Here is an 11,390-nt window from a genome sequence, read left to right as displayed (position 1 = left end):
ATGGAGTATTTTATGGTGCCAGCTCAGAAGGTGCCCTCCTTGCAACATTTTAGGAAAACGGAGAAAGAAGTCATAGGGGGCTTGTGCAGGTATGTGTACACGCGTTTATTACGCTTTAATTACAAGCAGGCATTTTTTGCTGTTATCCCCCGCCGAGCAGCTGTAGTAGTGTGGTAGTAGTGTGGTAACATGCGTGCTCTGATTGGGATGTTATTGTGTACACGGACGGATCCTGTTCAGCAGGACGAGAAATACTCCGTATTGACCATATTTCTCAGGCTGATCATGAGTTCGATTGTTACAGTTAAACCTCTGCGTTTGCGCACGATCCGCACTTTGCGAATATTTGGGCTAAATCTTCACATTTTGCGTCTAACAAACACAAACCACGTGGTTCCATGCACACCACGCCGCTCCACCGCGATTCCAAATCAATGAGCGGCTTATTTTAAGCACCGCTGCACCTTCTGCGCTTTATTTTGAATTAGGAAGTTTTAGGGTCGCATATAGATATAAATTTGTATATTTTCGATGAAGTTGGGTGCGAGCATGGCGTTGTTGGTGGGGTTGTGAGAGCGGGCTGAAGTTATTGTGGGCAGTGCGGCCATGCTTGTGGATTGTGTTACAGCCATGATTTAGCGTCGTCTTAACTCTCAGCGCGTCAAAATCTATGATTTGCGTAAGTCCTGCCTGCCCGAGACCTTAAATCTACAAGCTGAGGTGTGTTTGAGCTCTTGAATCGTCGATAATTCGGGTATTTTGACTGCGCCTTTATTCCCTTGCCCTGCCATGCTGCCGCATGGACAAGCGTAGAGGAAGCTGTGTACAGACGCATTGTTGTAATGGCGGAGGGCTGGCATTTGTGCTTTAGAGAGCCATTTTATGTGCTTTACTTGATACTAAATGAGCTTTATATAACATTCCTTGAAAAAGTAATAATAAATAAAGATAACGAGAAGCATACTGGCGAATTAAAATGGTTTCTTTTATAAGGGGGTGTGTATGCTAATCAAGGCCCGTCAATGCGTCTGCAATCTTTTCTCAAGAGGGAGGCGGAGCCAGCGATAGTGTCGATAAGCATTGTGGGAAATGTAGTCTTTTGAGATAGATAGATAGATAGATTGATTGATTGATTGATTGATTGATTGAACTTTATTGTCATTACTCAGTACAGGTACAAGGCAACGAAATGTAGTTAACATCTACCAGAAGTGCAAATAGTAGCATTGTGCAAAAAAACCAGAGAATATCAGTAAACACATGTCTATGATTAATGTGAATATAAAGCTATAGCTATTTACATATATGGTATTATATCTAGGTACATAGTACTATATACATAATAGCAATAATAACAATAAGCATATGAATAAAAATGGGTTTGTATTATAATTATAACAGTAATAATAAAGATTAGTTAGGTATACGTTATAATTATAACAGTAATAATAATAAAGATTAGTTAGGTATATATTAGTAATAACAGTAATAGTAATAAATATGTGTAAATAATAACTATACAGCTGTAACTATAACTCTATAAGGATGGTGGAAAAATAACTATAACTATACATATATATGTATGATGGTTGTGTAAAGTGCAGATTGTGTAATCGACAAAAAAATCAAACCCCATGCAAACCTGCCTCACAATAACGTTTAAACTATATCCCAAAATAATATTTTGACTAAACTTTAAAGGCTAGCATGACTTATTCACATAGGTCTGATACAAAATCTAGGCAGTCCCATATGGATCATTCTCTAGAAATATTGAAGACCACGTTTAAGCATTTTACACACTATTAATATTGTTGATATTAAGTGGTTTAGATAGGGTAAACAACACACAGTAATTAACTATTTCTAGTGTTGCTGAGCCTTGACAAAAGTTAACCATGAATTACTTCGAAAGTGAGTGCGGCACAATCAAAACATCAAAAGCATCTCCAACTTTAAACAAGTTAAATATTTAAAAGGACTGTGTCCAAAATGGTCACACTTTCTGATTTAATCCCTTTGAATGTGTTTATGATGCACCAATGTTTTTTGCTTTCTTCTTAAGGGTCACAGCAGTTGTTTTTCTGACAACATCCCAAACAGCATGTTATGTTAGTCTGTAATTGTGCACTAATTGATCATAAGATTTTGCACAGCATTTGAGGTGTATCCTAATGCTGTGTATAGGAGGCAGATATTGAGTTTGTAATTTATTTGGGTTTAACCCCTTTAGTAAGACTTAAATCCCACTCATCATTAAGCCGAACCCCTTAGAAGTTTCTTCAGACTTATGTTTCATAGACAAATTCTGGTCCCAACATAACCACAAATGTATTTTTATACTAGTGTCATCAGACCATTTAAAGTAGTGTGTCTGATATTAAGTTTTGCTATCAGCCCCAAAATGCTAAAAAAAAAAAAAGCTAAAATCAGGATCAGATTGTATTTGACATATTCTAAACTGACAATTGTTATGTGAACTTGTCTGAAAGCACAATATTGTCACATCTTTGATATTTTGTCTGACTTATTTAGTGTATTAGTGTATGGATTCTGATATCAGTCAGCACTCAGAGGTTTTGTATCAGTATTGTTTTGGAAAATAACCCAGACGCTTTTAGCTAGGATGCTAAAATGGCAAGGTGATAATTAGGTATAATAAGGCATAATTGTGTGCAGTCGCCTATAATGTAAATTTTATAACATCATTTTACAACATCCATTCAGGTAAACAAGCATTTTATTACAAGTGATCACTTAACAGATCTATAAATTTGTTCTGAAGTTGTTTTTTTCACTTACCATGTTTCCTACAGACATTTTATTAAGATTTTGTAGACTTATGTCTTATAGCCTGAACAATATTGGTTAATGGCTGGGAAAAGTTGTGCAACATTGGTGGTTTAACATGCAGTACTTCTTGTTATATATTGATTGTGATATTATAGTACCCGCTGACATTGAAGGACTTTTGGTAAATTTGGTATTGATGCAATCAATGTAAGGCAAGCCACTTAAAAAAGCACTGCCTATATTATGTCCAATTGTCTTTTTATATAGGCATTTACATGATGTGAGTTAGACTACATTACATACTAATTATTGATTGTCAACCCCAAATTTTAAGCTAATGATCAAAAGTATATGTAATGTTTAATGTAGTGATGCATTTAAATAATTTGTAAGTTGTAGATGTTATTAATCTATTACTAATTAAACTTCATGCAGACCTGCCACAACAGGCTATGGCTGCTTTATGGTTTCAGGGCTTGAAATTAAGTCTTTGGAAGTTTGTTGGGATCTGCTGGTATATTTTGTTGCCACCTTATGGGAAAAATTCATTCATCATATTCATTCATCACTTATATAATTTTAATTGAGTGTGGTTTGCTTTATAACTTATTTTCTAATCTTTTTGGGTGTTTTGCTGTTGCTGGTAAAAGTATTTTTAATTGTTAGTGAATAAACTTTATTGTATTCTCCTTTAGTTTAGCAAACATCCCCCTAACACCAGAGACAGCACGGGACCAAGAGCGGCGCATTCGCAGAGAGATCGCCAACAGCAATGAGCGCAGACGCATGCAGAGCATTAATGCTGGCTTCCAGTCTCTTAAAACACTCATACCACACAGCGATGGGGAGAAGCTCAGTAAAGTAAGTTTCACTCTCTGCTAGATTTGCTCATTATATATAGTTGGTTGAATTCTGAATGGTAAATGTTTTTTTTGTTAAATGAGTGGTGAGCAGGAGGATATGCTAAATGGTAAATTCGAGTAATGTATGGTTATGTTGTTAAATTGTGTAGAACTGATGCAAAAAAAGAACCAACAACCAATAAGACTTGACAAAGGAATAGTGCCATAAATCACAGTTTTATTACAGATTTCAGTTGGCCTTTTCATGGGCACAGAACCCTCAGTTAAATTATCTTTAGTTTACATAATTCTGTGACTACTGAAATTATAGTGGCATCTTAATTTAAAATTCTGTTACTAAATTGCAAAATTGTTAAACTTTAATGGGTGTTGGGTATGCAGACTTTCTGGTAGTATCTCTGTCACCACCTTGTAAGAGCTGTCGGTGTTAGCATCCATCAAGTTAGGCATTCCGCTGTGATTTGACTAAAAGCTAAAGCTGGGATAATGCTGTCCATTATTGAGAGCATTATAAGGGGTGTAATGCGATCCTTCTCTTTCTCTTCCTTGCAGGCTGCCATCTTACAACAAACAGCTGAGTACATCTTCTCTCTGGAGCAGGAAAAGACACGGTTACTACAGCAGAACACACAGCTCAAGCGCTTCATCCAAGTGAGTCGCGGGTGATGTGGTCCCCACTATTTATTCTCTTGTCAGAGAGCATCATTAAAAGAAAAGCGCATTAAGACGTATTATTATTAAACATGTGAATTTCTGCTGTAATTGAATAGTTACTGTATGTGCAAAAATATTAACACCTCTGTGCAAACACTATAATTTTAGTGTAAAACTGTTTTTGGTGGATTCTAAACTAAGTAACCTGCTGCTTGTACTAATATGATAGTTTTATGTACTGGGGTTATACGAGGGTTCTTCAAAAAGTTTCCACACGTTTTTAACTCTATTTATTAGGAATTTAAAAAACAAATTACATCACTTTTCGCATTTTTCGCAGCGTCGCGATCAGCAAAAAACAAAAACAGTTTTTGGTTGAGCGCGTAGCCACTGATGCAACGCTGCTTTCACATCATCACATGAAAATCTTCTTCTCCTTAAAGCTTCTTTGAGTGTCCACAAAGGTGGAAATCAGATGACGCTAAATCCGGACTATAAGCTCTCTCAGACACGACCAATTACTACTCCTCCCACCCCCACCAAAATATAAAAGTGCGGAAACTTTTTTAAGATCCCTCGTATTTGGTTTGAACTATGCATTTACAAAATAACTGCAAAGCATAGCTGGTAGTTAGTGCATTGGGGTTTTTTTATGTATAAAGAAATACAGTGTGCTCACGTTACAGCTGACATGTCGTGAAAGTGCTGTAATATGTCAGTCTGTAAAATGCTGTCAGTCTGACCAAAAAATGTAGCTGTGTCTTAAATGGTATACTGTTACTGTACTTTTTATGGGATTTCTGTTAATACTGATCAACAAGTTCCTTACTGGTGGCACTGTGGCAGGGTAGGTAGTCGTGGTGCTCCAAAGCCTCTGGTATCTGGTAGCTAAACCTTAGCTTTCTTGATTTGCTTTGGGGGTGTTAGTCAGTGAGGCAGTATGTTTTACATTTAATTAACTGTACAAGTTAAATGTGTGTTATGTTAGTGAGGGTGAAAGTATTTTAAAATGTTGTATTTCATGTCAAATGCTAAACACCTCATCTACGTTTGTAAAATCATCTTTTATTAAACTGTAATAGAAAGGAAGAAGATAAACGGAGACGTTGGAACTAAGTTGATCGAGCTTCTGATCATTCTAGTGTACGAAAGTTATGCACACGAGTGCATAAGCTTAGTTGTTTGCATATTAGACATGAGTTTAGTCTTGTAGCATGTGTAAGTCTGCAACCGCTTATCTGTTACAGGAGTTCAGCGGCTCGTCTCCGAAGAGAAGGCGAGCAGAGGAGAAGGACGAAGGGATCGGCTCTCCTGATATTCTAGAGGAAGAGAAGGTGGAGGACCTACGGCGGGAGATGATTGAACTCCGGCAGCAGCTAGAAAAAGAACGCTCAGTGCGAATGATGCTGGAAGAACAGGTAATTTCAAGTTGATTTCAAATTAATTTTTATTCTTACAAAACTAAAAATGGCAAACTGAGTGGGGCACGCAGACAACAAGCCAACTACATGAAATACATCCAAATATTAGCAATAAGCCAAGAATGCATCAAGGAAGACGAGTGGACTAAGTTAGACGCACAAGATGTAGAATAGGTCATACAAAAATCACTCACCAGTACTTAATAAAAGGAGACAACCCCCAACATGTGAAAGATGCCAACACAGCTCACAATAAAGCATATTCTGATCGAATGCCCCAAATACACCAGAAAGAGACAACAGCTACAAATACCTGTACTGTTAAAGAAACCCTTAACCAAGAAAACACAAGAGCAATCCTAAACTTCCTGGCAGGAACAAAAATTAAACAAATGTATAAATGGACCAATAGAAACAAGGAAAAAAACTTATTATGACTTAAACATAACACAGATCATGCCATAAATAACACAATCGTGTATAAAGTGGCGTAAAACCCAAATAAATAAATAACTAAAAACTTAAAACTGGGCATGTATGTGTTACAGATGCGCTCATTGGATGCACATCTGTATCCTGAGAAGCTAAAGGTAATTGCTCAACAGGTTCAAGAGCATCAAGTGCAGACACAAACGCTGCTCCGCCTTCAACAGCAGGAACAGCTGGAGAGAGAGAACACTCCTCGCAGTGCACAGGTCAGACACGCACCTACAGCCTTATTTACATTTACATCCCAGCTTTCCTTTTAACCCTTTATACTCAACATCACTGGTGAATTTGTCTTTAAATCACCATTATGAGAAGGAGGCAGCAATCAAACGCACTTTGTTGTGAAATTGCCAAAAGTTTGCAGACTTCTGATCATAAACTCATTGGACATACTGATTTAAATCCACAGGCGTTATATTGAAGAATTGTGTCTGTGGGAATTTGTTACTGTATAGGGTATACTGTAAGGGAGCATTTGTACGGTCAGGCACTACACTGTTGATGTCCCAACGTATCATAAGCCCTTGTTAAGTATTTGAACTTTTTCTTTCTCCCTTTTATTCTGTAGGTATTTTCTCCATCTACGCCTCCAGCCCCGACCCACCACACCACTGTCATTGTCCCTGCCCCGACGTTGCCGCCGCCTCCCCATCATGTCACCGTGGTAACCATGGGCCCAACCTCTGTGATCAACACAGCATCCACATCACGACAGAACTTGGACACCATCGTGCAGGTAAACGGTCTTTAATATGTAAAAAATTTTTATTTTATCCCTGGGATAACAACATAGCAACTGTAAGGTTATGTGAATTAAATGGGGGAAGTAGTGCACTCCCAAGCATACCACTAAGCATTTAAATTGACATGAAGAACATTGTTAAAAGCTGTAATGCAGTAAATGCAATAAAATAAGTGACTACATTGAAAAAAATCAGCTGAACATTGCCAGTTAAATAAAGTAATAAAATAAAGTAAATAAAAAAACCCAAGAATAATTCCTTAGCACATTGTTTTTACTTATTTTTTGTCCCTAATTTTATAGCGTGTGTGAGGCTCTGTAAAAGAGATAATTTAAAAATATGTTAAAGGAGATTTGTGGTGCTCCAGTTTGCGGTCTTCCCCAGTAGATGGCAGACTGGTCCTAAGGAGCAAACTAATACCCCAAAACAACTAAGTTTATATATCAAAGTGAAAGCTCCAATTTACAACATTCTATTTACGGAAAGCGACCGCTAAGGAACCCCACTGACCATGTGTTATTTAAGTGTTAACTGTTATTTATGTGGGCGGCACGGTGGCTCGGTGGGTAGCACTGTCGCCTCACAGCAAGAAGGTCCTGGGTTCCATCCCTAGGTGGGGCGGTCCGGATCCTTTTTGTGCGGAGTTTGCATGTTTTTCCCGTGTGTGCGTGGGTTTCTTCCCACAGTCCAAAAACATGCAGTCAGGTTAATTGGAGACACTGAATTACCCAGTAGGTGAATGGGTATGTGTGTGTCTGCCCTGCAATGGACTGGCACCCCATCCATCACAGGGTGTTTTGACGCTTCTCATGTGAATGCGCCCTAGCAGGGTAATGACATAGTAGTGTATCAGGTATAGCAGTTTTATAACAGCTCAGTGACAAAGCTAGGAGGAGAAGAGTGCACCAACCATAAAAATCAAGCCAAGAGGCGCAACCACGAAAACAGCGAGCAAAATGTAGAATATATTATTAAAACATTTTGACTTGCTGGTTATTATGTCATTAAATGTTAACCTATTAAAAAAATGAAATTATATCTTGTATGACTGGCAGTAATCTTTAATCAGTAATTTCTAATCTTTGGTTTGCATTATCACCAAAGACCAAGTATGCTTATGCAAAACAGAATTTTCATGTCGGGTTTCAGATGTTTGTAAACCAAGATTTCTGTCACAATTCATGTAGGATCAAATACACGGATTGTGCTTATAATACAAATGTTTTATAAATCATGCCTCAAGTATATAAGCTGGAGTGAAACTTATAAAACGTTAAGCTGTGTAATGGTGAGGCGATGCAGTGAATATGAATTAGGAATGTGTGCCTGCCAAAAAAAATGAGTGTAAAAGTGAGTGCAGTGTAAATTTTTTTTTTTTATGCTCTTTTAGGCCATCCAGCACATCGAGGGGACACAAGAGAAGATGTGCGTGCCTGAGGAAGAGCAGCGTCGAGCGGTCATCGTCACCCCCGGTCGCGTCTTTAACGACACGGCAGATTCGGACACAGCCTCCGACAATGAAGGCTCTGAGGACTGTTAACCGGCCTGAGTAAAGAGGGTGGCCGTGTGGAGGGCCCTCCCACAGACTCTTACTCCCACTCTCACTGTCGCTTTCTCATATAGACATACAGAACCAATAGGGTAGTGCTGACAGAGCGCAAAGGGTTTAGTGAACAAATGGTAAAACATAACGAAATATTACCGAAAAATGATCATAACACACTCGCACACACTCAGACTTCTACTACACACATACAGTACACTAGATTTCTGTATTGCTTTGGCCCACAATTTCAATCCATTCACTCAGTTGCTTTTGAATTCATTTTTTATTCTTCATGGAATCAGACTCAAATGATGTTGCGATGGAACTAAGAATCAGCCTCAAACAACTGTTCCACAGGGCTTTTCACTTCTGCTGTCTACTATTCTATCTACTGCTTTTCTTTGGAGAGGACAAGTCTGTTAGGCCTTACTCTATATTGCCCTCTAAAATCCTGCCACAGGACGAAACAGGGCTCTGTAACCAACTCCACTCCTGACACCTATCTTCAAAGCCTCTTAAAACACCCCTCTGTTCTGTTTTCTGTCCTACAAAGACTTTACAGCATCACTGTGAGTAGACTGGATTTCAACAGCCAAAGTAACCGTATAGTTGGCTTTAAACCTTCAGATGAAATTATACCGTTCATACGAGTGTGGCCTCTTGTATTTCTGTTATGGAAATATCAAATCGAGGCAGCTCAGAACCTTAAGATCAGTCCTTTCCATGGAGGGCCAAAGATCAGTGCTGCTTTGTGCACTTTGTAAATAAATCAAGGTCTTTTGGAAGGATGGGGCAGAATGTGCACTTACCGCTATTCACACTCAGCTGGGCTGGGTTCTCAGTACAGGAAAAATCTCTACATCAAAACCCCAGCACTGTTTTTGGTATTTTTAATGCTGATCTCATATTTTTTTTGTCTATTTCGTGTCATAAAAGAATAAGCTATCCCGCAGGTGCTTGTACCTGCAGAGAGATCTGCATTTGCATCATGTGCAGTTATGCTGGAAGATGAAATAACGGGATCCACAGAAAGCCTAAGGTTTTGGCCATTTTTAGGAAAGGGTGGCCATATTGCACTCGATTTGTCAAAATCCATAAGCATCCTATGCAGCTCTTTCACCAGTTGTCTGCTTGTGTAGTCCTTTCAGCTAGTTTTAAAAGCGCTTCTGAACTTCATTTATTTTTGTACCACAATTAGAATGTTTTTTTAACAGCAGTAAAAATTCAAATATTTATTTTGAGTTTACATTGTTGTTTTAAACATTTTTTTGAGAATTTGGCTAATTATATATTTAAATACCAAAAAAAACCAAGCGTAGTCACCTATTTTTCAGTGTGATGTTTGTGCATGGTTAAATCAAATAGACTGATTGCAACCAACACTAGGTACTGTTATTAGCTCAAGCTAATATCTTTATAGTGCTACTTACGTTATTTCCAGTTTCACAAGCCAGCAAACCAACATACTGGCCTATGGATGTTTGGATTTTTCATCCCATTTAACACCTAGAGTTTGCACAGGATTGTGCTAGATCACTTTTAAATTTTGCACGTTTGCATTCTCTATGCATTCAGTGGTCTGCCTTGCTTGACCCTCTTTTCTGTTCATATTACATTGATTCTCACAACAGACATAAACTCAGGCCCTGTGGTTTTAACTGTACACATGCATGGGCTTATTAATAAATAATTAAATAAAAGCTCCCATGTGGGAGAAGGATAAGAATATGAATGAGAGTTCAGACTGCCATAAGTCGTAGGATTCAGAACAAGAACAGCTTGTAATAAAATCAGTTCCTGAGAGACTGGCAGAAGTCTGAACTCTTCTCGTTTCTGTATCTGACTGACTTACAAACTGGAACTTTTTTGTTTGTTTTAATTTCCTGTCCTGCCCTCCCTGCCCCCAATCTAATGGCAACCCTATGGTATGAACCCAGGTGGCAATTCGAAAACATTCCAGAATGTCCTAGCACCATGTCAATGTTCCGTTATCTTTTGGCTTCTATTAACAAAAAAAAAAAAAAGCTACCAGGGTTTCGACTATTTGTTGTAATCTAGGAGCAAAGATGTGGAAAAATGGTGTATAAATTTGACTGAAAAAAATGAAGTTATGCCAGTCCTAATATTACAGGGAATTTAGCTGCTGGACAGATTGCTGATCCTTTAAGATTTATCAAACACTGCCAGCATGCTGGCTCGCTCTTGGCCCTCTCAGTCAGGCTTCAGTGTTGCCCACTGAGAATACAGGGTTCCAAATGTACGGGCCAGGTAGATCTTAGATAGAGTTGAGATATATAAATATATATACGTATATATTTTGAATTGGAGTGATGGCCAGGCTGGGTTTTTTTTTTCCATTCTATTTTCTTACGGTTTTTCTATGTCCATAAAACGTAGATTTTTTTTTTCTTTACAGAAGCAATAGGGTGTCACTTTGTTTTTGTTTTTTTTTGATAGTTGCAAATATCTTTGTAAAACAAAAAATTAAGGAAAACTGCATCAGGGCTGGGTGAGGGTTAAGCCAACCATTTATAATTATAAATCTGAAGCACTTAACTTTTATGAGGGGTGGCATCTTTTTTTTTTTTTTTTTTTTTTTTTTTTTTTTTTTTTTTTTAAAGAGATGTCTTCTCAGTTTAAGCTCTTGGCGCTGTTAGTCCAAATCATACAGCTGTGGAACCCTTCATAACTCTGTGTGTGTCCGTCTCTCAAGTTTTTAGACTCGTCCCCTCTCTCATCCCTTTGCTATTAACTTCATCTGTCACCTCTTTTTTTGTTGGGCCCTCACTCCCATCTGGTTGTTGAGAAGCTATTATATTTTGTTTTCATTTTTTTAAATGGATAAAGAGGCTTGTGCCTTTGTAAAAACAGAATAATAAAG

General features: G+C 38.0%; 1 protein-coding gene across 2 annotated transcripts; it reads left to right on the top strand.

Annotated features, from left to right (window-relative positions):
• tfap4 (transcription factor AP-4 (activating enhancer binding protein 4)) lies at positions 1 to 11,390 on the top strand. 2 transcript variants are annotated; one of them, XM_063018767.1, is made up of 7 exons: positions 1 to 89; positions 3,489 to 3,654; positions 4,209 to 4,307; positions 5,558 to 5,728; positions 6,280 to 6,426; positions 6,789 to 6,956; positions 8,354 to 11,390. In XM_063018767.1, exons 1-7 carry the CDS (start codon positions 1 to 3, stop codon positions 8,501 to 8,503), a joined length of 990 nt encoding a protein of 329 aa, XP_062874837.1. In that variant the 3' UTR covers positions 8,504 to 11,390. The 2 variants fall into 2 exon arrangements, with proteins under 2 accessions (XP_062874837.1, XP_062874836.1); XM_063018766.1 differs by having other exon boundaries at positions 6,247 to 6,426.

The sequence above is a fragment of the Trichomycterus rosablanca genome, chromosome 22 (assembly GCF_030014385.1).
Source record: "Trichomycterus rosablanca isolate fTriRos1 chromosome 22, fTriRos1.hap1, whole genome shotgun sequence".
Taxonomy (NCBI): Eukaryota; Metazoa; Chordata; class Actinopteri; order Siluriformes; family Trichomycteridae; genus Trichomycterus; species Trichomycterus rosablanca.
The sequence above is the reverse complement of the archived record's forward strand: the minus strand, read 5'-3'. Positions and strand labels throughout refer to the sequence as shown.